At 35.0% G+C, this 27024-nt stretch overlaps 1 protein-coding gene across 1 annotated transcript in view; it reads left to right on the plus strand.

Annotated features, from left to right (window-relative positions):
- LOC143914290 (protein qui-1) overlaps window positions 1–27024 on the plus strand; it is a 160801-nt gene that overhangs the window by 93330 nt on the left and 40447 nt on the right. Inside the window, exons 9-13 of the mRNA XM_077434454.1 lie at window positions 7399–8266; window positions 14261–14455; window positions 21910–22124; window positions 24707–24853; window positions 24985–25106. Of these exons, the coding sequence (XP_077290580.1) occupies window positions 7399–8266; window positions 14261–14455; window positions 21910–22124; window positions 24707–24853; window positions 24985–25106 (1547 nt within the window). The remainder of the gene's footprint in view (window positions 1–7398; window positions 8267–14260; window positions 14456–21909; window positions 22125–24706; window positions 24854–24984; window positions 25107–27024) is intronic.

The following is a 27024-nucleotide window of genomic DNA, read 5'->3' on the forward strand; positions in this document are numbered from 1 at the left end:
TCTGATCATAAGAGCGTCATTGTTGACAAGATCAAATGCTTTTCGAAAGTCAAAGTAGGCTACATCAACTTGTTGTCCACGGTCAACTTTAGACATGGTATAATATGAAAAGCAGGCAAGATTAGTGGTAGTGGAACGACATGGTGAAAAACCATGCTGCTCATCACACAACAATCTTTTGAACTGCAAAAGAATCAAACGGTGAAGGATATTATCGAAAATTTTGGGAATAGCCGAGATGATAGCAATAGGTCTGTAATTTTCAACCTCATTTTTAGAGCCACTTTTATGAATGGGAATGACTCTAGATAATTTCCATTTTTCAGGATAATTACCAGAATCCAGAATAAGGTTAAAAATAAACTGAAGAGGCTCTAAGAGCGAATTACAGCATGCCTTTAATACGTCAGGGGGCACACCGTCAGGCCCAACAGACCCTTTCAGCTTCAAAATTGCTATCCTAACATCTCCAAGCGAGACCCGCGGAATGTCTATAATAACACCTTCAGTACCAATTTGGGAAGCCAAATTATATATATATATATATATATATATATATATATATATATATATATATATATATATATATATATATAAATATATATATCTAATCTATAATTTGGAAAGAGACTTTGTATGTATGTAAATATCCTTGGTCGTCGTCGTCGTCCGTAGATCGGTGACGTCATCGAACACGTGATTCGATTTTATTTTTTTTTCGATCCATGGGCGCCGATTTGTTTTATTCGTTTCGCGAGTAACTTCATGGGGCCCCGCCAGGGGCGCCACAAGGGGCGCAGCCCCGTGGGGCCCCGAAGGGGGCCCGGAGGGCGCAGCCTCATGGGGCTCAAAAGGGGGCGCAGCTTTATGGGGCACAGCCTTATCGGCCGCAGCCTTATGGGGCGCAACCTTATGGGGCGCAGCCTTATGGGGCGCTGTCTTATGGGGCGCAGCCTTAGGGGCGCAGCCTTATGGGGCGCCGCCTTATGGAGCTTAGCCACATGGGGCCCCGAAGGGGGCGCAAGGGGGCGCAGCCCCATGGGGCCCCAAAGGGGGCGCAGCCTCATGGGGCGCAGGGGGGCGGAGCCTCATGGGGCCCCGAAGGGGGCGCAGGGGGGCGCAGCCTCATGGGGCCCCGAAGGGGGCGCAGACTCATGGGGCGTAGCCTTATGGGGCGCTGTCTTATGGGGCGCAGTCTTATGGGGCGCAGTCTTATGGGGCGCAGTCTTATGGGGCGCCGCCTTATGGAGCTTAGCCGCATGCGGCCCCGAAGGGGGCGCAGCCTCATGGGGCGCAGCCCCATGAGGCCCCAAAGGGGGCGCAGCCTCATGGGGCCCCGAAGGGGGTGCAGCCTCATTGGGCCCCAAAGGGGGCGCAGCCTCATGGGGCGCAGCCCCATGGGGCGCCGCCTTATGGGGCGCTGCCTTATGGGGCGCTGCCTTATGGGGCGCAGCCTTATGGGGCGCTGTCTTATGGGGCGCAGCCTTATGGAGCGCCGCCATATGGGGCGCCGCCTTATGGGGCGCTGCCTTATGGGGCGCCGCCTTATGGGGCGCCGCCTTATGGGGCGCCGCCTTATGGGGCGCCGCCTTATGGGGCGCCGCCTTATGGGGCGCCGCCTTATGGGGCGCCGCCTTATGGAGCTTAGCCGCATGGGGCCCCGAAGGGGGCGCAAGGGGGCGAAGCCCCAAAAGGCATTAATTATGGGGGGCGAAGCCCTAAACGGCATTTAATAATGGGGGCGCGGAGGGGCGAAGCCCTAAAAGGCATTAACTAAGGGGGGCGAAGCCCTAAACGGCATTTAATAATGGGGGCGCGGAGGGGCGAAGCCCTAAAAGGCAACTGATAATGGGGGCGAAGCCCTAGACGGCAATTAACCATGGGGACGTGGAGGGGCGAAGCCCTTATCGGCAACTGATCATGGGGGCGAAGCCCTAGACGGCATTTAACCATGGGGACGTGGAGGGGCGAAGCCCTTATCGGCAATTGATCATGGGGGCGAAGCCCTAGACGGCAATTAACCATGGGGACGTGGAGGGGCGAAGCCCTAAAAGGCAACTGATCATGGGGGCGAAGCCCTAGACGGCATTTAACCATGGGGACGTGGAGGGGCGAAGCCCTTATCGGCAACTGATCATGGGGGCGAAGCCCTAGACGGCATTTAATCATGAGGATGAGGAGGGGCGAAGCCCCAAAAGGCATTAGTTAAGGGGGGCGAAGCCCTAAACGGCAGTTAATCATGGGGGCGCGGAGGGGCGAAGCCCTAAAAGGCATTAGCTAAGGGGGGCGAAGCCCTAAACGGCAATTAATCTTGGGGGCGCGGGGGGCGAAGCCCTAAAAGGCATTAACTAGGGGGGGCGAAGCCCTAGACGGCATTTAATCATGGGGGTGCGGAGGGGCGAAGCCCTAAAAGGCATTAACTAAGGGGGGCGAAGCCCTAAACGGCAATTAATCTTGGGGGCGCGGGGGGCGAAGCCCTAAAAGGCATTAACTAAGGGGGGCGAAGCCCTAGACGGCTTTGAATCATGGGGGCGCGGAGGGGCGAAGCCCTAAAAGGCAACTGATCATGTGGGCGAAGCCCTAAACGGCAATTGCTCATGGGGCGTGGAGGGGCGAAGCCCTAGAAGGCAAAGGCTCAGGGGGTTGCCGAGGGCGAAGCCCTAGAAGGCAAAAAAAAAAATTGTTTTTTTTTTTTGTTTTTTTTTTGTTTTTTTTTTTATTTTTATTTTTTTATTTTTTTTTATTTATTTTTTAAATTTTTAAAATTTTTTTTTAATTTTTTTATTTTTTTATTAAATGTTTACTATTAGCTTAGTCATGTTTAAGCGGTTTATATTATAAACACTGAGCGAAGCCGGGTAATACAGCTAGTATATGTATATATATACACACAATCATAATCCAGCGTGTTTTTTTCATTGCGGACGTTGATGTCGCATCTTTCGCAGTTTTTGCGTTTTGACACCATTTCGGTTGCCCGTCACGTTTGTCGGTAACTGCCACTCCGAATGCTAATGGGTCTGACCGAAATCTATAAGGAGAAAATCGCCCTCTGGCTACTATAGTGCTCACCCGCTTCCCAAAGATATGTAGATACCTCAAGGGCCTACAAACCCATTCCGGAACGAGCGCTAATTACACTTAGGTCTCCTTTATCATTTACTGAATTTACCTTTATGCTTCCGAAAACCGTTTTTGCTAGTGTGCCGAACGGTTTAGTTTTACTCGCATATGTATGTGCATTGTACATGTATCTATTTACATAATACATATGCACGTACATCAAAGACCGCATCTTGCTCTTGAGGCTATCACCTTTGGGTATTATTATGTGCGGTAATGATTCAAGGTTCTGCGGGTACACTTTCCAGGGTTTTATATGAAAATTTGATTCATTTTATCAATTATATAACGGATGTTTTAAACTATGTAACTCCAAAGCTTCAGGACAAAGCCATGAAAACTTATACTAAATACTCTTTTAAGTTTGGTTATATTCGTACAAGTACATAAAGTTGGCTTACACTCAACTTAATAAGTAAATGATGGATCATTATATATATAACTTCACTCTGTATTTGTTTTTATTTCATTTGTTTTTTTATTAAATTTATTTGAATCGAAAAAAAAATCGACTCATCGTCATAGAAATTTTGACTTGTTTACGAAATTCCCAACCAAAAATACATATATGTACACATGTATATGTACATACTTACATACAAAGTCTCTTTCGAAATTATACATATATCAGCTATTCCGCCTGTCTTTCTGTCTTAGATAACGCTCGCCGTACTATAATAGTCGTTTCGATTCGACATACACATGCATGTACGTCACTGCTAAAACGTATACGAAGATATAATAACAAAATAAAAAAACTTCTATGTATACTAATCGATGCCAATCTTTCCGCTTGGCTGAGAATTTATCGCCATCTATTGAAAATTTTATTTATTAAATAAAATTTAGGTGTTTTATATTGTTTATAGCCAGCGGTATGGCTCAGTGGTAGCGTGTGTGTTTAGCACCAAGTGATTATTGGGTTTGATCCCGCTATACTGCTGGTTAGTTTTGGATATTGATCGTTTCTTATTAGAGTTTGCCAATTTTATCTGATCATTGTTGAAACGGTTCCTCAAAATTGGCAAAAAATGATCCTACCTGCTGTCACAAATCTTCTGTATTTATTATATGTACAATTTGTAAATATTATGTACAAATCTTAAATCCATAGTTGTCTCAATGGATTAATCAATTAATTAATTTTCAATGTCGTATTATTAGGCTTCTCGAAATACAGTGATTTATCTAATAAAAAATTCTGCATTGTTTGTAATTAATTGTCTAGGAAGGCGCATATGGCTCTTCCTCTCAAGCTTTCCTAGTACCTATATATTTATATGTAAATCTACATATGTAAAAATAAAATGTAGATAGGTAGGTAGTTTGTATCATTTTTTTTTTCATATTAAACAATTAAATATATAATAAATATTAAATTAAATATATTTAAAAAAGTATTTAAAAAAATTCAACCACGTGGGGATCGAACACATGACCAACGTCACATTTCTTTTAATTTTTTTTTATTGAATAACTTAATATGCCAATACCCATGCGATGATATGTCAACGGGTACAACACTAGTTATGTAATGAAATCAAAAGAAAACTCTTATCTCTATAGTGTTAATTTTGTATTTTTAAAAATAATCTTTTGTAATCATTGTTTCTGTGGTATTATAAGTATCCATAGTAGTGCTTTTTATTTTTTTTTGCGCTGGATTATTATTCATGAATATGTAAAATTTAGCACTCGATATAACTTCATGTAAAATTCCATATAAATTACGTTCAAAGGTGGGCGATAGAGTCAAAGCGTACTTCATAGGCAGCCTTTGTTTTGATATGAGTAGGGGTGAATGAGGTGGGTGGGAATGCTCCACAACAACAGCATCTTACTTTCCTTTGATATCGCGAAAGACATGCCTACTGAACCGAAATTAAGACTAAAAATTCTCATCCTCGCTACGCACTCACAACAATACCCAAAAGTCTATGTCTATACACTTATCTCGTAGAAAATGTCTATTCAACGTATAATATTACGCATTGTACGTTTCCGATCGAATTGTTCGTTTGTTTATTAAGCCCATCTAAAAAATTACTTACATAATTAAAATTTCATTGAAACATTTTCCTTTATAATTTTTATATTTGATTTTCATACGCTTGAAATTTCGGTAGGATAAAAATAATAAAATCGTTTGGTACTTAATTTTCCATGCCAACCGCAAGTTGCCCTTTGTGTTTGTCGAGCGGTAACCGTAAAAGGGCATTTAATTTATAAACGACCCTACGTCGCATCTGCTTGTCAAAATATTATTTTTAAATTACACGCATGAGACATTTCAAATATCAAATAAATTGTGATATTATTAGATATTCTGTATATCGTATTCTCTGTATTATACACAAATATATTCACTAAATCTAATATATAATTTCGAAAGAGATCTAATCTATTCTAAATTGAGAATTTGGAATAATTCTTGTATTTAATTAATTAGTAATGTTATTACCGTCTTATTACGTCTTTCGTTCATTCTGTTTTCTAAACTTTGTGAAATTTTTTTGGTTGTTTGAGACCTTATTTCTTCTAGCTTCTTAAATAAAAATTTATAAACTCTTTCTGCTGTTACAAATGCACTATTTTTGCTTTTTTGATTGCGGTTTCAACGGGAGTAAGAACATCAATCAAAATTTTCAAAATATCGATTTCATTTCTTGAAAACAGTATTGAAATTCTATTCTTTTAGTGCTATATTTACACTTTCATAAACTGAATGAATCGTCTTATCATAGTTGCCATTGAATTCCACCTCGTTTTTACATCCAATAATAATTTCAATTTTTTATTTTCTGTTTTCATTATGATTTCTTGTAAAAATGTACATTTCGCTGGTGACTAAATATTCGTATTTTTTTTCTGATGTTTTCTAAAATTTCGTAGAGATTATTATCGATAGAAAAGTGATTTTTTTACCAAACATTTCCGTATTTAATGAATAAAAATCCGTTTCTTCACATGTAGACATTTCATCTTCATTTTCATCACAATTATCCCCATTATATATTTCATTTTCTTCATAATCGTCGGCTTGAAATATATTTGATGAAATATTCGAATAACGAATGGCTGAAAAATAATTCGAATACTCGAATATTCGAATATTCGATTGAGATCCCTATTAGGTATATAAGTATTAAGGATTTTGTTTTCCTTTACTTTTACGAATCCTGAGATTTGTGTAATAATCTCATAATATTGACATTCCTGGAAGCTATGTTGCTTGTGCGGATTATTTTTGATAAAATTATTAAATAAAAGTATGCCGTTATGTATTGAACACCAAAAATTTTTCCTATTATTTTGCTATTATGGATTACTCACCGGTAATTTTACCTTTCTCCATCTTTTTCACTATTTTCAATCTCATACATTGTATTCATATCATTATTATACCTTACTTTGTTTCACATCTATTTTCTGTAGTCTTATTTCCCAAAATATCTTGAGTGACGATGTTTTGAAATGATCATATTGTGAGAATTTAAACTTAGAAATTTGTCTCGGGAAACTTTAGTTTTCAATCAATAGTATTTATAGTATAGTTTATTGGTGATTGATGTGTAAATTTCTATTTATTACGTGTGAATTTTATCGCAAGTAGGGCTGAATATTTTCATTAGTAATATATGTACATACGTATGTGTATTAGTGTATGTAAATTTTTATTCGATAAGTTTAGTCTATCAAATATTTTCCGCCTTTATAATTTACATTTAAATGGATTCAATCGAAAGCACCGTTGAAAATGTCTCATCTAAATGCATAGATATATTATATAATAAAACTTTTTAATGTGTTAATATCGTAATCAGAAAGTTCGCTACTTTTCCGATAAGCTTCGAAAGGTTTTCACGTCACTTCCGTCGTGAAGTAGTCGTAAGTTTTCCTCGCTTTTCCTACGTCAAAGCTTTTCCGTTTACATGATTTCATTTCTTTGTATGTTTCGCTGCTCTTTTGATAGAAAAAGGTTAAGCGAAAAAAAAACTCGTAATACATAACGCAATCGAATAAATGGAACCGAAAACGAATTAAAGCCACATCGCATCGGTGTCATATTTGTATGGTGTATTTATTTGGGAAAAATAATAACGAATTTATTTTCTTATTGATATTTTAGCACATTCACAAGGTTAATCCATTGAATTCGTTTTTTATGCATTTCGTGAAGTGTAATTGTATAACGCTTGACAAATGTCTTTTTTGTATACTGTCCATTAAATAAATACAGAATTTTAATTAATTCCATTTTTGTCATTGTTGTAGGAAGTATTTCAAGAGCACTTGACCCACATGAACCTCTTCAGAGATCATTTCAATAAGCAAAAGTTGGATAAAGACGCCCTGCTGGGTATCGTTGATAAAATAAAAGAATCCATGACAACGCATTACAACTCCCAAGCAAAACACGCGCCGACTCTCATTTATGGACCTCACAGCTCTGGAAAGACCACACTCCTCACCCACCTGTACGAGTGTTGTGAAACGCTATTCAAGAAGCCAGTCTTGAGAATTATAAGATTTTCCGCTGCCACGCCTCGTTCCGCTTACAATCTGGAGCTTTTGAGAGTCGTCTGTCAACAAATTTCCATTATATTGAAGATTCCCGAAGGATACCTGCCGAAAGATGCCAGTTTCGATCCGCTCTATATCAACAATTGGTTTCAGAGCTTGCTGAAAAGGTGCGAGGATATGGATAACGAAATTCTCATAATATTCATCGACAACATTCACAAGGTCAATCCGTTGGAGTGCGACATTGTGAACGGACTGTCTTGGGTGCCTATGATTTTGCCGAAGAATGTGTTCTTCGTCTGCACCAGTTCGGTGCCGATGGAGCAGTTGCAGTTCACATCTGCCCAGAAGGATAAGTTCAGATCTAGCGGTTGCTACCATCAACTGGCCACTGGAACTCTCGTCGACGATGCTGAAAAGTGCTTGGACGATTTGGAGGGGAGGTTCGGTCGAGAGGCGTTTGCAAGGCTTTCCAGGTACATAACTTGCGCCGAGTTTGGTTTGACTGAAACGGAGCTGTTGGAATTGCTGATGCCGACGAGTAACAGTGATGCTGTCATAAGTTTGGAGGATGGTGATTTCAACTTTTCCACTCTATGTGCTGCCAGAAGACAAATGGGTAAATTATTCTTCTTAAAATAAACATTTGTTATAAATTCGTTAGAAATCATTATGCATTATACATTCGTTACTATGAAATCGCTATAGCATAGGCTTCGAGTTTGTCGGCTTTATATTTGTATCGTACACGGCTTCTGCTTCTAAAATTTCAGTCGAACGGGCGGTCAAATATTAATGTAATCATTATATTATAATGTATGTATATTGATTAATCAGCTTGAAAGCCTCTCCTTGTTATTATCTATACAAAATTAATTTTAATTAAATAATTCATTTACATTAGATATATTAAATTTTATTACATTATACATACATATATAGGTAATATTTAAAAATAGTTGGAAAATCGACATCAAACTTTATTAAACTATTATTTTTGATTCAGATTGTTGGAATTAGAGATTTTTAAAATCGAAATGAAAATAGATAAGCAATTATTTTTTTTTTTAATTTCATCTTTTGCATTGAAATACATAGGAATCAAAATTAGTAGGTAGAAAAACCTCGGTTTTCAAGAAAGACGTTTTATGGACAGTAAGAGTTTCATTTTCAAATTCCATATTTATACATTACAAGTACCAAGAAGAATATCATAAATTATGCTAGAGCTAATCTTGCAATTTTTTTGTACCCACCTTTCCCTATGTAAATATGTAGGTACTCGTACCTACCCTTTAAAGGGTCAGACGGCCAAACTACAACTTTCAATAGACCTGAAATTGGATAACACTTTAGGAAAAAATATTTGCTTTAAATATAAATTTCCGATTATGCAAACAATATCGATTACTCGTGTTTAGTAATCTTACACGATATCCCACTATATTTGTATTTGACGCTTCAGTTTTTTTAATACTATTTGATTTCAACATTGTCTGTTCGAGACTTGAGTTCTATTTTTTTTTAGAGAATTTGTAATCATTCTTCTTATAGGACATATTTCAGGGCGAGGACTTATTTTTCTTCTGGGTAAAAAATTCTTAGAATCGATGTTTTTATAAAAGAAACCGTATGATTATTTTTTTTTTGAAAAGCTACTTACTTATGTATGTATATGTAGTATGAATTTGGTTGGTTTTAAGAGTATTTACGTAAGTTTGATAAATACAGAAACAGTATTTTCAAATTTATTGTTTAATGTTTAGGTATGTACTTACATACATACATACATATGTATTAGTATAAGTTTATATAAAGTGAAAATTCAAACAGATCAAATCTATATTTTCATACAAATATCGAGCCGGAAGAAAGCCAGTTTAGTTTAATTTGATCTAATTCGTCAATAACACTGAGCAACAAAAAAAAATACCAGAGCGGAGACTAGCCAATCTTTACTAAGTTTGACCCACTAAATTCGAATATGATATTGATTTTTGTTGGTGGGTGATCGTTTACGAGATATGAGCGTTTAAAAAAATCCGCGATTTTTACAGTTTTTTGGCTTTTGCGGTCTTTAACTTAAAATTTAGGATTGTTACGCTCGGTTGTATCGCGTAATATATTAGGTGCAAGCGAGACGGCATGTAGTCCGACCGCTGTACTCTGTGAGGTAGATTACATGCCATCTCGCTTGCACCCAAAATATTACGCGCTACAACCATATACACAACGAAAGCATTTAAATTGCAATTACCGCTTGAGTTAGTACGTTTAGATAAAAAAAAAATATTGAGATAGAAAACCAATCCTTATAAACGTGGTGAAATAGGACGGAAAAAAAATCCGTAAAAAAAATATATTTTTGACTTTTAAAATTCGCTAGACAATTAATTAGAAGTATTTTAAAGCAATGAAATATAACAATTAATAGGAAAAATATCTGAATATTGATTTCAATACTCACTTTGAGCGTAACAATCCTAAATTTTGAGTTAAAGACCGCAAAAGCCAAAAAACTGTAAAAATCGCGGATTTTTTTAAACGCTTATATCTCGTAAACGATCACCCACCAACAAAAATCAATATCATATACGAATTCAGTGGATCAAACTTAGTAAAGATTGGCTAGTCTTCGCTCTGGTAACTCAAAAACGTGATTTTTTGTTCCTCAGTGTAATTGACGTTCACTATCACTAATGAAAGTTCAGTATCAACAAAAGTATTGGCGAGATCAAAATTAATATACTATCCGAGATAGTCAACATCTTTTAGAGTTTTTTTGGGATGAAGGATGCATATGTACATATTTGACAGGAAACAAAAAAATCATTTTTGATTTTTTATTTTGGATGATTAAAAGCTAATTATTTATTCACATAACTGCGATACAAAAAATCTAAATTTTATTATATTACGTAAACTTTGAGATATGACATACATAATTATACAATTAACGTTCAACGTTTATTAACGATCCGAAAATAAACAGTTTGTTTCAATTAATTCAATGGAGGTAGGCGTATTTATTTTGTATGTTAGGAATTCAATTTACCTATCCATTGTTTAAAAGACAATGGGGGTCATTGCGTGTTCCTTTTGAGAAATATGCTTAGTGTAATCCCTCATGATGAAATATTTAATAAGTCACATTTATCATACAAGATATTTGCAAAACGATGATTTGTATGAAATTGTTTTATATATTATATGTATGTATCATCAAATAATGGCTAATGATGTTTTACATACAATGAACCATTTTTATATGTACATATATTCGCCCGAAAACGATTTTTATTGCCTTCCCATATAAATATTTACCTTTTATTATTATAATAAATGTATGAACGTCGACTTGTGTTGCCGGTATTATAATATGTACCCAAAATGCGGAATGAATAATGTTTTTCCGATGAATAAAAAAAAAATAAATGGGTATAAATACCCGTATTTTTCGTACGCATAAAAAGTTTATTCGGCATGTGGCTATGGATATATAATAAATACGTATTCAAAATAAATAAGTGTAATATTTTAGCTTCCCATTCAATTTTTCAACGCTGAAATTTTCTAACAATGTATTGTGAATGCTTTTCGTCGTTCTATATATATAAAGTCAAGTTGAATAATGTCGGGCAATTTAATACTACGAATAGAAACATCATTTTTTCGATAGACTTGCAAGCGTTATTTATTACAGTCTGAACGTATATGTATAAATAATGATTTTTTTTGCCAAGTTCCATGTTAGAATGAAGTATATTATTATATGGAGAAAAATTATTGTATTATCTGTACATATGTACTTCTCCAATCGTATTTTACTTCCGAGTGACAGTTCAATGTGAGTGAAAGAAAAATATTTCTATGCTAGTACGTCGCGTTATCTCCGTGTGTTAGTTTAACTTGTCATATCGTGAATGTTACTGACTGTTGTTATCTGTTTTGTGATTTCTTTGGTCCACAGTCTTTGTTATCATACGTGAAAGATTAAGTATGTGAAAAATATTTTTATAATATAATATGTTGAGAATGTTATTACATATGTCGTTTTTGTGCTGTTTAAGTTAAGGCTTAATGTCGAGATATGAAGACATTTCATTTTATTATAATTAAATCCATTATACATTGCCTGTAGATCTAAAAACAATCTGCAAAATTACGGCACCATTGAATAGGTTTAAATAAATATTGAAAAAAAAAACGTACATATATACTGGACTCTACAGAAGTGAAACTTACTTTCGTAAAATCTACAAGCACACCAGATGATAAATAGGTTAGGTTTTTGAGGTCATTCTCCAATGAGGGCACTGGAGGGCAGAAGAGAAGGGAAGTTGGGAATGAGGGGGATCTGTGGGCCATAAATGTGAAACACATTTGTGGGTTTCGTAACATGTTCAGCCGCATAAATCTAACTCGCCCTACCGTGCGTAAGGAAGTTTCAATTCAAAAATTAGTTTTGTTCCTAGATTAATTGACAGATTCTTTTCGGTCAAGAACTAACTCCAAAATATTACGAAGAAGTCAATGAATTTGTTTATTTGAGTAGGTACACTGATATCAAAAAATGGAAGCTGTCAAGTAGAAATTCGAAGAAGAATTGGAATGACAAAATCGGCAATGACCGGTCTTCTTACGAATATATGGAATAGTAAAAAAAAAATGTCTCGAAATAATGAAAACCCGTATAGTTATATCCTTACTTTTTTCGTTAGAGACTTAGACGTTGAAGAGGAAGGAGAAGGACAACGAGGAAGAGAAAATAAACACCCTGGATGCCGTTGAAATATGGTATTGGAGGTGAATGCTCCGCATTCCGTGAACTGCGAAACGAATATATCCAACCTTCAGGAGTTTAAAATATCAGAAAGATTCTTCACAGGTGCCAAAGAAGAATAATTTCGTATTTCGGACATGTTGTCAAAATAAATGATGAGAATTTAGAGAAGCTGACAGTAAGTGGATCACTGGAGGAAGATCCCCTAAGCCAGTGGCGTGCCGCGAAAATCTTCCTGTTTTCGACGTCAATTACATACATAGATGGACGTATCAGATCGAAGAGTCAGCGAAATCCTATTTGTTAGCTATCATCAGCTTGACCCAGGACCGGAATAATTTGAGGCAATTCGACCGTCAGATCATGGACGTTCCATGAGATCACGATGTTCAGTTTTGAGTTGACGAGAAGAGAAAAAGAAAACCTGCTTATGATTAGATCCCGGCTTGAGAATGATACAGTCACCTTAATCCAGGACCGGGAGTAGTGGAGGCGAGTCGTTCGTCAGGTTATGGCCGTTCCATGAGATCATAATGCTAAGTATCGAGTGAAAGATAACATAAAAAGTTTAATTGAAAACCTACCTATGATTAGATACCGACTGGAGAATGGTGCCTTAGAACCTTAGCCGTGCAAACAAACCATTCGACCTGAGCGAATACGGTGTCAAATTTGTCAATAAAATCACCACTCAAAAAGCCGCCTTTGTATTCGAACGTGTAATTGAATAGAAACGCGCCGGCAGAGCGGTATGATAATTTGATTAATGTATCGATTTATCTTGCCGCTAATGAACAGGGGCACACCCATCAACCATACTGTGTCTGAACTTCGCGCCAACCAACCACCTGGTCCCAATTAAGCCCAACACTCCCGACTATTTATAGACGACGATCATTACGCCATTGTTCCACCGTACGACGGAGGAACCGACCCCCAAGCAGTGTAGGGGTTGGTTTTTACTCGGTTTCGTATTCGACCGTGCGTGAGCGCGCTATGGGTGCGAATGCGCGCTCATTTGCGTCTTTGTTTATTGGACAATGCGACCATATTTACCCTCCATACACACCCTTTATTGTCTACGATAAATTTGGCGTATAATATGAGGGCTATTTTTTGAGTAAGACTCGCAGACATATTACTAAAAAGTCACATATGTACTACATACATATATATGTACATATGTGCATACATAAATTGGTGGGATTGTTATAAATAAATAAATATGTACATATACGCTAGGTGATGCCCTGGAATGCAACCTGGGCGCGAATGTTTTCAGTACTCTTTCATTCACCAGGTCGAACTTCATTTTGCCAATTAGTTGTTTGCTCAAAAAAGTCAACGCAATGCAATGCAATGAATGCAACCAGGTCAGGAATATGTCTCGTTATGCTGTCCTTTCGGTAGAATTTCATAGACCATGTCTCAAAAAACGGCAGAACATTTTCAAATGTTCTATGAGAGGTATTATGTAGATCATCCTCCATTCATACAGCTTGGCGCCATCTGATTTTCATATTTTTATGAAAAAGTCAAGAAATTTTTTGAGTGGAAGGCGTATGTGTCCACTAAATTGTACTGGCTGGTTCAAAAAACCAGCGGCAGAGTTATTTAACTAGGAAAATAGATTAAAATATATTCTTACTTTAAAAACAAGGGATTGGGTTATACTTACATACATGTTATGATAAAATTACCCTCGTATTACCTGCAAATATTTATATTGTCGTTGTAAATTCTTTTTTTCAAAGGTTTCTTATTGTTTCCACCTGTTTCGTGTTCGCATTATCTAATTTGTTTTTTTTTTTTCTATTTTGATGTGTACAGATACAATAATGGTGGACAAATGGATGTCTGGGAAGGTCGTTTGCGTGTGGAGATCCGCTTGTGTGGCTGAAGCATCCCGTCGGCGTTACCTGTCGGCTCAAGAACAACTCAGGGCTGCTCATCACGAGGTGGCCAACCTTTTTTTCAGTCAGTTTGAAGAGTCAGATGATACGCCGTCAGAATCAAGCGATCCAGGTAAATCTTCTATTTATTTATTTTTTTGGTTCTATACAAAATTGACCTAGTTTTGTACGAAATGTCGTAAAATATAAGACGTCTTGACAACTTGAAGGTTTTCGAAGGGAAATAAGTGGCAGGTGAAAATATTGGGATTTATTTAATAAAAATATATCGGTGAGCCCTTAAGGTTCTTATGTGAGCTACGCCTCATAAACTTTTTGGGAGTATTATATATCGATTGATTTCAGTAGAGGCTAAAATCGTTTTCCACGCCAAAGAAATTTATATGAACAATGTGATGAATCAGAAATATTTTTTTCTAAATTTTAAAAAGTTTTATTACATTTTGAATTCATCATCATCTACAGCCAATCACCATCCACTGCTGGATGAACGCCTTTCTAACAAGCCTCCACTCGTCTCTATTTTGTGCAACTCTCATCCATCTCACTCCACACATTTTCTACCCATCTTTCTGGCGGTCTTCCTTTTACCCTTTTGCATTCTATCGGGTACTATTCTAGCACTTCCCTTTATCCATATTTCGTCAATTTTTCTCAGCCACGTGACCCGCCCATTTCCATTTCAATCTTTTCACTCTGTCCACTATATACACTACCCTTGTCATATTTCTCATCCACGTCTTCCGATTTCTGTCTTTCCTCATTATGTCATACAGCGTTCCATACTTATTTCACTACATTGAACTTTATGTAGAATCTTGGTGTTCAGTGTCCAAGTTTCACATCAATTCGTCATCACTGGCGAAAAACATACATTAATCGAAGATCTTTTTCTTCAGGCAAAGTGGCATTTTTGATTTAAAATTTGAATTTTATATCGAGAAATAAAAGACAATTTTAATTATTTACAATTTTTTAGTTTATACTTTATCGACCATATCTCGGTAAAATTTCTCTTTAATCTTACTAGAGAAATAATTTCTTTAAAAATATTTTTAAAACTACCAAGTACAGTTATCTAGGAATATTAACCGATTTGTGAGTTATTTATTAATCTTTTATTTTATTTAAAGTTATCTGATCTAAGAAAACAAGAAAGTCTCAATATTTTGCAATTAAAATAAACAAAATGTTATATTAGACTTAAGCTTCAATCAATTATAATTCGTTCAGTTATATATGTAACTACATACATATATATGCATTTTTCATGCAACCATTACAGTGATGCTGTGGTTGCTTTACGTCAGTAATTTATCAATTTCTCTCAACTCTACATATGTGTAATTCCGATTCGTTAATCTAATTATTCGATACATATTATATTTTGAATGCTGCTAGGTCGTACACCTAATGCAATTGTGCTAAAACAAAATACAAATATTAAACATGCTCTGTAAATTAATGTGTCGGACCAAGTCCCAAAGCCCGCATGTATGTACATTAACACGCTATACCATAGCATATCGTTTACTTACTAGAAATTTTAATTGTTAGATTAAACAAACGCTTCGCTATTTCATTCGAGACGTGATCAGATTTACCTTGCTCTATACAGTATCTGTATATGCAGTGGCCTAGGCAGGGACAACACTACATATATGTGTATGTACCTATACATATGTACGTAGGTAATTTGACGTTTAGCAAAATAAACAACAGTATATGTAATAGACATAAATTAATCAAAAAAATCTTGGTTTGACTACATTGCTATATTTAGATTATTTCAGAAGTAGTTTTATAATACTTCAAGGCAATTAATAGTGCTTGAAATAATTTAAATAAACCATTCAATTCACACTATATAATATAATATTTCAATATCGATGATATACATATGTTTGTATGTATGTATGTATGTAGGTACCTTTGTTTGTACATATGTAGATTTCAAACTTGTTGTCACCTATGAGACATTTTCATTTCAATATTCCTGGAAAACTTATTCTATTTATAATAGGAAAAGTTACGAGCCGGAAAAATCGATCTATGCATGTAGTATGTAATATAATCATATTGTACATTCACACTTGACCTTTGTTCCACACCTTGCGCCACCTAATCTACCCCACATGGCTACAACAAACAATAATAACGATGCTTTCAAGGAACACATTGTGTGTATATTGCAATAAAATATCGCCCTCATCAAACATCACGATGATGATGTATTCCGATGACAATATATTACATGTAATGCCGTAAGTGCTCGTACTGCAATAAAGAACAGATTAAATACAATTTTTATAATTACGGCATAATGTGGCGCATGAAACAAAAAATATAAAAATCTTTCATGAAAATAAAATTGTTTGGTATGAATATATTCATAACGAAGAATCGCTAATGAAATTTGTCAACAAACTATTTAGTATACTTTTGAGAGTTTGATTTACGTCAGTCGCATGTGTAAATGATAATGTTATGGATTACTAATGTATGTTATAAATATGTATGTATTTATATAGAGTCAGTATCGAAGCTGGCAGAATTTCAAAAATATTCTTAAAAACGAGTTTTCCCAGCCGCAATTATGTGCGAGTATGTCCGTTAATTTCAAATATTTGAGTTTGCTTTGGAAAATATATGTAATAAATATGTATATTTTCGTACCCGGTTATAAATATACATTAGGGATGTTTTCCATCGAATTGGTAGTTACGTACGTGGTTTGCACGTTCCAATGAATGATTATTTTTCCTCGGCTAATATACAGTATATTATTTTCAAGGAAAACTCTATCGCACGTTTCGTACCATTAGCGTTATTGGTACCGTAATATTCATTTTTATATGGCTTTCGGAAGCGAAGTGAATGTCGAATAAATAAATAAATGTAATATTACACATTTCATTATGAAAATGGACCGAGTCATATGAAAGTATGAATATTTAGAAACACATTTATTTTTCATATATGCAATTGTACAAAGTACACGGTGAGTAAATACGTAGAACCGTATCTCTTTATCCTGCATTGTTTTATTCTGTATATATGTATGTACCTATATACATATGTTTGTAAATGCGAGCTTTTGATATCAATTTGTGTCACTTTTTATTCTTTATAGAAGTTCACTCTTCATTCGAGTTAATTATTTTAGGTGTACATTCATATAATGAATAATACATACATATGTTATAATTTTATTAGTCAACATATTTTCCAAATTCAAAAAAATCAAAATCATGGATTTGTAGCTATTATCATGAATAAATTTAAAAAAATCCAAATCAGAATCAGTGACGAATTTTTCAAACAACTTCGAGATCTTTAAATCTGGACCTAAATGTAAAAAGTGCTTGTGTCAAAATTTGACAAATTCAAACTATGTAAGTATTGGAAAGTATTTAACAATTAAGTGCATGTCCATGTAAATTCATCATCATTATCATTGACAGCCATTCGCCATCAACTGCTGGATGAAGGCCTCTCCAACAGGCCTATCCAATTCGTTTTTGTTTTGGGCAGCTCTCAACCGTCCCACACGTTTTTCCACATCTACCCATCTCCTTGTAGCCTTTTTACACCCTTTTACATTCTCTCAGGTACCATTCTAGCACTTCTTTCGTCCCTCTATCGTCCGTTCGTCTACATACGTAACCCACCTATTACCATTTCAATCTCTTTATTATCATCATTACATCAACCACTTGTATCATACTTCTCACGCACATATTCCGTTTTTTGTCTCACCTCGTTATGCCAGGCATACAGTATTTCATTATTTTTGAGTACACTGGACCTTATTCAGAATTTTGGTGTTCAATGTCGCATCTGTATGTCATCGTTGGCAAGACATAATACGACATATTTTCACCAAATGACAATACATACGTACATATATGACAAAATATTATAGGTAATTTTTAAATTAAGGTTTGGAAATAAATAGCTAGTCACATGTTCTAATTTGATAAAACTCATAATATGTAAATATACATTTATTGAATTATTATATCATTATTTAATACGAAGCAACTCATAAATGCAGTAAATTGAATGACGAAAATAATTACAAATGTTTACTTATTTGACATCTCGTAGTTATTCGCCTGATACTACTACAGAATAGAGTAACTAGCCGTCATCACTTTGTTTGTTTCACCACTAAGTTTCACCCAAGCACTCGTGTATTATTTCACAGAGTGTATTTAACACTCAAACAATTTCCACGATAGACATACGTACATGTATATGTAGTACATACCTACATACATCTGTATACTTGATATTAATTCAAATGTCACTGAATCGCTCAAATTTGACACGTTTACTAATACACAATGTGTGTAGAAACGACTCAATTGAACATTTTTCAGTCGTACTTATGTACAAGCATATGTATATATCGGTACATACATACATGCATTTGAAGGGTTATTTTTCAGGAGCAACGTAAAAATTTATATGAAGTTACGCTCACAAGCGGAACAGAACACGTCTTGAACGATCGCATATATTACACGTATACGTAATATAATATGTAACTGTCCCGGTTTTAGCATCCCTTTGATGTCCACAAGCCCCCATCTCTTCGTATGCTCTCTCTTGTGTCACTAATGCCGACGATCCTCGAGAACGTTCACGAAGAGGTTTTTAAAATACATGTCATATTCGAGACATCCGTACGTATAATACATACATACATACATATCTGTAAATGTATACCCTGCATAATGTTATTATTATTATGTATATATGTATGTATGTATATATGGATCCTTTGTATGGATATTTCTATTCGCGTGTGAGTGTATTTATACACATACACGTGGATGATGGGATGTAACGATTTTTACAGTAATGAAAAAGCGATATTATTTCCTACAACGCACGCTCTACACATTATGATCGATGCCATTAATCACACAAATGTCTGTATGGAGGAATCCAAATGACGCACATCCGCAAAAATGGTTGCTGAAAAAAGGAAAACGGGCATATATGTGTGTGTGTATGTATTTATGTATATGTGCATATTTGCTTTTTGGTCGATTCGATTTGTGTTTGTATAGATGTTTGTCGAAGCTTCGTTTGACATATGCGTTCGAAGAAAAAATGTCGATGGTCTGGAAAAAGCGTTACGTATAGTGATTAAAATCCAATCGTAAAAGATCAGACTTTCATCTTTCTACAATTGATTTACGAGTAAGAACTTGTATTTATTATATTAAGTTACTTAAAAAGTGGTATATTATAATGTTTTTTTTGTTCGTATGATAGTAGTTCTAGTAATATATTCGGATATCTATATGTATATATCTACATTCATATGTATTGATATGTAATATTTATCTTATATTTCTATAATACTTACATGAGCTACAGCGTAGCTAACTTAAAGGGCTTTGGTACATAATATTTATTATTATAACTACAGATTGTGTACCAAATTTGGTGGTACTAATTAAAAAAAAAGTACATAGTGGAATAACAAATAAACAAATATAAATTCATCTTCACATAGCGTAAGCATAATGCACTGATAGAGCTATTACAAAACAGTAGAGCGGTCGTGGGTTCGAGTCCCGGCCAAATTCGCTGCTGGCAAGATCTTGGTGGTTATTAAAACAGATCGACCGTCTCCTGCTTATTTTTTTATCTAGCTTAATTGTTGTGATGGATCCAGTTAATCGAAAATTCCCCCCCTTCCCCGTTTCTCACAAATTTGAGTTTCTAGCATCTCGAATTTATTGATTCTAATAAATATGTTACATACGGGTCTACCTCACGGGCCCGAATGTGAAACGCCTGAAAACGCAAATATCGGAAGGCAAAGATCGAAAATCGAAAGATCTTAAGTCGAAAGATAAAGAAAAGGGTGCATGGTAAACGGTACATACTCACTTAATTTGCGCGAGCAGGATACGTCAGGACCAAGAGGAACCGACTTTTCCTCCCGTATTCTGGGCGCACACATTAATACGGGAGTAATACATTAATACATACTCTGTAAAAATATGTATTTTTCGCAAATCTTCTGTTCGTCAAAGTTTGTCCATGATGTCTCTATTGATATTATATATAATTGTACTGTAATGTCTGAAAGTGCTTATGTACAAAAAATAACCTAACCATATGTGTCTCCTCGGGGTAATTCCTGTCATGGTTCATATGATGGAAATGTATGTAATAAAATAAATAAAATTGGATATAAACCTTTTGAAGCTTCTGTGGAGGTATTTAAAAATTTTCCGACTTCAACTCTGATCTAACGCATTCATATATAAAAAGTTTTATATACAAATGCTCTTTTTTTTCATTAAAAATATTCTAATATTTCCAATATCACCTTTTCGTTTTAAATTTTTTATGGAATATTGCGAAAGTTTGAGAAAAATGTCTGTGTTATTAATGGGTGTTAAAAACTCTGGTAGACTAGCTGTAACTTTTTAAATATCGATTATACAAATATCAAAAGTGACATCACAATTCAATTACTCTGTAAAATTTTGTAATTTTTATTAATTACCGTTCTGAAAATTTTCAAAGCACATTTTTTTTGCATATTTTATTTTTATTTTATTTTATTATGTGTCAATTAATCATGCACACTCGCCCAACAGATTGCTCCAAAGCGACAAGTGTGCTAAACAAATTAAGAACGTAAGAAATAATACATAAATTACAAATACATAAATAGAAGAAATAAAAAGAGAAAAAAAATATACATGACATAAAAATTCATTTTATTCAAATATGTTTATATAAGTAATGAATTATCATGATGTTTCAAAAACGTTAATTCAATGTATGTATGTATGTATGTGTTTTATTTTATGTACAAATAAATACTACAAATACATTTCGCTAAATAGATTTGTTCGAGTCTTTTACGAGTTAGGCCTCTTTGATCCCATCAATACGATAAAGATAAAATTCGAATTTAAGTTTGTTTGGGGAAATCCATCTGTCGATACGAGTGACGAAACTTATCCAAGTGTTTAAAGTTTACTTTAACACGTTATTTTCTCAATATAAGTATTTATGTACCGTACATATGTACCGGTATATAAATATATGTATGTATATTTATTTATGCGTATATGTAATAGGAGTAAAGAGAATTTATACATTGCTGCGAGCTTGAATAAACATTACGTAAAACGATTTTTTACTCACTTACATGTATGATTAATCTTCTCAGAATTTTACCTCTGAAAATTTTTAGCTCGTTATAAAATATCAAATGTATATAATGTATTTAAAAAATATTCAGTGCGTTTTTTATTAATAAAAATTAATATATAAATCCCATTCGTTGTTAATCTACTGTAATCACCAATTCCAGAAGTCTTTTGCCATGCTGCAAATACTTTGATCGTTCTTTGAAACGATCCACTTCGCCATGCTTTCATTTCATTGTCTACGTAGCCATTGTTCGACGTGCTTTTTTTCGTTTATGTGTGTTTTCTGTAGAACTCTTTATCGTTGCATTTAATTGACCGGTAGTTAAACCTTACTTTTGCAGAAGCATTCATTGAATATTAATTGTTTTAGGAGGTGATCGAGAGAATGGAGTCGTAGCAGGGGATGGAGCTAATGCCGAGGGTGGAGACGACAATGCAACCCCGTTCCAATCGACAAAAAAATCCACGGCAGCGCCATTCACCCAGAGACATGTCGAAGAATCTTGGCTTCATCTCCTCCTAGCCGGTGATTTTACGCGGCTCAAGGATCTCACCATATGCAATTTCGACTTTCTACACGCAGCGGTTCGTTGAATTTTCCCCTACCTTCATTGTTTCATTGAAAAGCCATCCACTAATCCGCCTGGATATTTGTATCTTCGTTCGATAGATTGTCTTTTTGTTTTTTTTCGGGGAAAACCCGGTTTCGTCGACACAATCGACGTGTTCATTCTCCGTTTCAAAGGTTTGCGCAAGGCTCTTTATGTCGAATGTTCTGGGTTGAGGGGCTCGTGGAAAAACATATTTTTAGTCGCGGTCTTTGTGCACACATTTTCGCTTATACAAAAGATTTTATTCCCAGCTCTGCCTCGAATCCCGAAATAAAAGAAAGATTCTCACCCATTCGCAGAATCGACGGTGAATGAAGAAGGAAGACAAATATTTTGTGCGGCTATTTAGTCGATGTCACTTTTAAAGACTGCTCGTCAAATTACCACCCCCATTCCCCTACCTCGTAGCTGTTTGTTCGGAAATTAATTCTACATTGCTATTGTCCCGTAGAAAACGTTTCTCGGCTTATTTATTGCCAGATATAAAATAAGAAAATCAATATTGAAAATGGTCTTTATTGCAAATATAAGTATAATTGGACTGAATGATTCAAAATTAGCACTGCTCGAATAAGATATTTTCTATTTGTGTTTATACGGACGGGGAATATGGCTCTGTCCTCGTTTTCTTCGTGATTATTCCTATACATGTTTGTACATACTAACACAATTCACACTCTACGTTGTTTCGATCTTTTTTTAACATTCAAATTCAGGATGACAAACATCATGAATTTTTTTATGACGATTTGTAAAAGTACATACACATTTTTGAAGTTGATTGGAATATTCTTACTTTGAAACAATAGACATTTTTTGATTATCCGATGTGTATATATTTTTATTTTATTTTTTAACATATTAGCCACAGTGACATTGCAGAGTAATTTAACGCGCCCCTGTAGCCAGTCACACAATCATAGCATCACAATAATAATAACCTTAATCATAAAAAGAACTACCTCTTATATTTTGATGGAATAATCATTGACATGTATAATTGATAAAATCTACCACGAGCGTTGCTCCACAACTACTCAACTAATTCAGTATAGCTTACATTAAACAGGTCAATTTCACCAGCAACCCGGTTGAGCAGATATATCGCTCTAGATATTGGAAACGTTGCCAACATATTTGTGCGAGCCACAGGAGGAGAAAACAAATCACGATTCCTCATGTCCCTGAACTTACTAGGTGTATAAAACTTAAATTCATTAAGAACCTGAGGATTGTGTACTAACCCATTTGATAGCTTAGAAAAGTGCTTTCCCAGAAACATAACACGACGAGCCTCCAATGAGTTGAAGGCTAACGCCCCTAATAGGAATGCACTAGGATATAGCCAAGGATAATAACCATATAATTTGAGAGAAACCGTTTTTGGATTCTCTCAATGTTTAATGAATGAGTCATATGAGTAGGACTCCATATAATGGAAGAAAATTCTAGAATGCTACGTACTAGAGATTCATAAATAATTTTAGGCACCAACGCACTCTGGGAAGGTTTACTAACTCGTGCTAAGAATCCCAGCATTTTCGTAGCCCGCAAAAAATTATTGTCTATTTACCGTTTAAAATAAAAAATATTTGAGAACAATATATGTATTATATTTTTACCGTCGTAAGAATCGTTGTAAGTTTAAATCTACGTTCAAAAGTTTTCCTCACAATTATCATAGATTACACTTTGAATTTATTTTGGATCTGCATACTTTAGCTATTACACTATCACACCATTGGTGAGTAGCTAGATTTAAAACTTTTGCACAGTAGACTTGCAGTATTCAGATTTATATACTAAGCTACTCGTTTGAAATATGCTTCGTCACTATGCATAAATTTCTTCACTTTTAATGTTCATTATGTTCAAATTTTTATAAAGATAAGCTCCGATCATTCTATACATTTTTGAAGTACAGGAAAACTTTATTACTACAATAAGTTGTGCAAATTTTGAATCATATGTTGTATATCATTATTTTGATGTCGTATGTTTGTGTCGAATATTCAGACATTAATGAGTGTGATATATAAATATTCCAAAAATATATTATATTATAGTGAATAAAATATCCATTAGCTTTTTCAATCAATTTGTATATGCTCAGGTATGTATTAAGAGTAGCGAAAGTTTTGCGAAATTAATTTCATTAATTTATTCAATATAATATTTAATAAATCGGGACGGAAATATAAACAGGTATCACCCTCGATATTGTCCATTTAAAACTTTTCTCTTCTTTTGCGCGAAAGTTAATTAAATATCGAAAAAGTCTATGTATAAATATAATATAAATTTAAACAACTACCAAATCAATAAATGACATTGAAAGTTGAAAGTTTTCTCTTTTGCGCAAAAGTTAATTAAACAACGAAGAAATATATGTATATATATACATATGTATGTATGTCGCTTATTGATTTGCAAGTTGTTTTAGTACGCCGATAATTAATTAAGTTATTTTGACATTCTATTATATTTATATGATAATAAGAAAATTATTAATTACGCTTTAGTACTATTTTTTTTCATTCTCAATTACAAACGCAGGTGCAAACCGTGACAATCTCATACCTGAGATGCATACTCGAACACGTCAGGTGCTACATTCTGGATAGAGATATAGAACTGGTATACAGCACGGTGCGAAAGTCGAGCGACATTCTCACCAGAGACCACATGCAGCTGGGAGCTCAGGTATAATTAATTAATCGCTATTTAATCAATCAAACAACTTGTCGCAAAATAAACAAAGCTCCGCTCTCGAGCTTTCGCCTAGATTGTTTGCTTTAATTAAACTCGATCTAAAGTTAACATTTTCAATCCAGGTGATAAGCTGGCTTCGACCCGCCATAATGAAGCCACATAGCGCTTTAGACGGCTTGGTTACAGCTGCCATGGCGTGGTGTGATGGATACACGAAACCACTCTTGGTGCCACTCAACGGATGGTATGTCGTAAAATTATATGCGAATATGTCTCTGCAATGTTGCCGAGACATATTATTATGCCGTGTATTCTGTTGAAAAGTTTCTATACATTATATGTAGTATGTAGTGTGGTGACCTGCATTTCCGTACCAAATTTGAATTTTCTCTCGTATTAGCATGTTATTCAAAGTTTTTAATAAATGTACGTCTCCGTTGAACGTGAAATATATTCCGGTAGTACTGCTGTATCAATTTAAATTTTAGTCAATGGAATTAATCCATACTAGGTTGAGTCGTATCTTCGTCTTTTTATGTTTTATTTTTATTTTACAGGGTTTTACTTCACCTTAGTTTCACCTTTCTACAATCTTCTGATTGCTTTGAAACTTTGCCATTAGAGATTTCAATTGTATCCGCTAAATTTGATGGTGAAACATAGTCGTAATAAACACGTTTGAGAATCCAAAAAAAATGGAGAAGGTGACAGCTCACCCACTGTCAATAGGTAGTAATCTTGTTTGTTTGACTTTCCACCCCCACCCGTTTTATCAGATTAATTGTTTAAACGCCTATGACTAAAGAGCGGACCCAGAGCGCGCTGTTCATTGTTCACATGTTGTAAATCCATTATTAAAGGTTTGCCGAACCTTTTTTACAAAGCATTTACAATAATGGAACAATAGACGGCGCGCTTCGGTCCTACCTCTACCTATGACTTTAAACGCCTACTCCTATGACTATATTTTCACACTATATCTTATAAAATTTTCATTATAGGCTCTCATATATATTTTTACTTCACTAATAGGTTTATAAAGAATGATAAAATTTTAATGTTGATAATTCGATACGCGTGCTATGGCCAAAACGCTAACGGTAACTTTTTGACGTCTCTCTGCTCGAACCAGTTGATCTTTGTTTTCAACTCTGTGATTTTGGCTTGATTTTTTGTAGAACAAAAGAAAATTTAGTCGTTGTTTTTGAACAAAAATAGGTTCTAGCATAGAAATTTTCACTGAAATGAAAATACACAAATCATTATTATATTTACATGGCTTACTTAAGTTTTCTTTTGCAATTGCTTTGTGAGCATCATTGGAATTAAGATTGGTTTCGGTTATAATAGTCAACACAACATTTTATGCATTTTGATGTAAGTAGTACTTACTGCAGTAAGTAGTATTATTGTGAGGGCGTGAGCCAGACTGAATCGTACGGGATGCCTTGACTAGGTAAATTCCAGCTGTGATGAGTGTATCCTCGTGTCATTGCTAATTCGTATGATCTTATCATTTCGATAAGTTTCTCCTACATTTTTTCAAATATACTAATCACCGATCACTACCACATATGTATGTAAGGCGTGAACTTTATCAAGGATCGCGATGGTATAGATTAGGCGTGCTAGCGTTTTTATCTAAATAAATAACACGTGCTGCGTACCAATCTGTGTGTCTGCATTTTTATACGGCTCATTAAGGTGTAAAAACACTAAATCGTACGCAATGCACGTGCTCGTGGTTTAGTAGGATTACTAGCAAGTATTTTAATATGGTATAGTAACTTTTGTGTGTGTGCAGCCATTTAATATTCAATTAAGAAATTTCAAATTTAGTATATTATCTCATATGTGTACATGTGTATGTAGACCATTATACAAATTTTATGAAAAAATTCCATTTTTTATTTTCCTTTTCATCTTTCACGTATATTTTTATACCAAAACGCACACGTTTAGTGATTTTACAGTTTAACGGTCATACTGTACGTATTTATATATGTATGTGGGTATTAACTTTGGCATGGATTTCTGCAAAGCGTACTCCAGAGCGGCTACGGACAAAAGCCCTGATTGGAGTGTTGATGTGTGTCAGCCAAACGAACGCTCGTCACGAACGTTTCGTGAATTGGGGGACGAATTCGATTCGAATCAAATTC

Source organism: Arctopsyche grandis, chromosome 7, assembly GCF_051622035.1.
Source record: "Arctopsyche grandis isolate Sample6627 chromosome 7, ASM5162203v2, whole genome shotgun sequence".
Taxonomy (NCBI): Eukaryota; Metazoa; Arthropoda; class Insecta; order Trichoptera; family Hydropsychidae; genus Arctopsyche; species Arctopsyche grandis.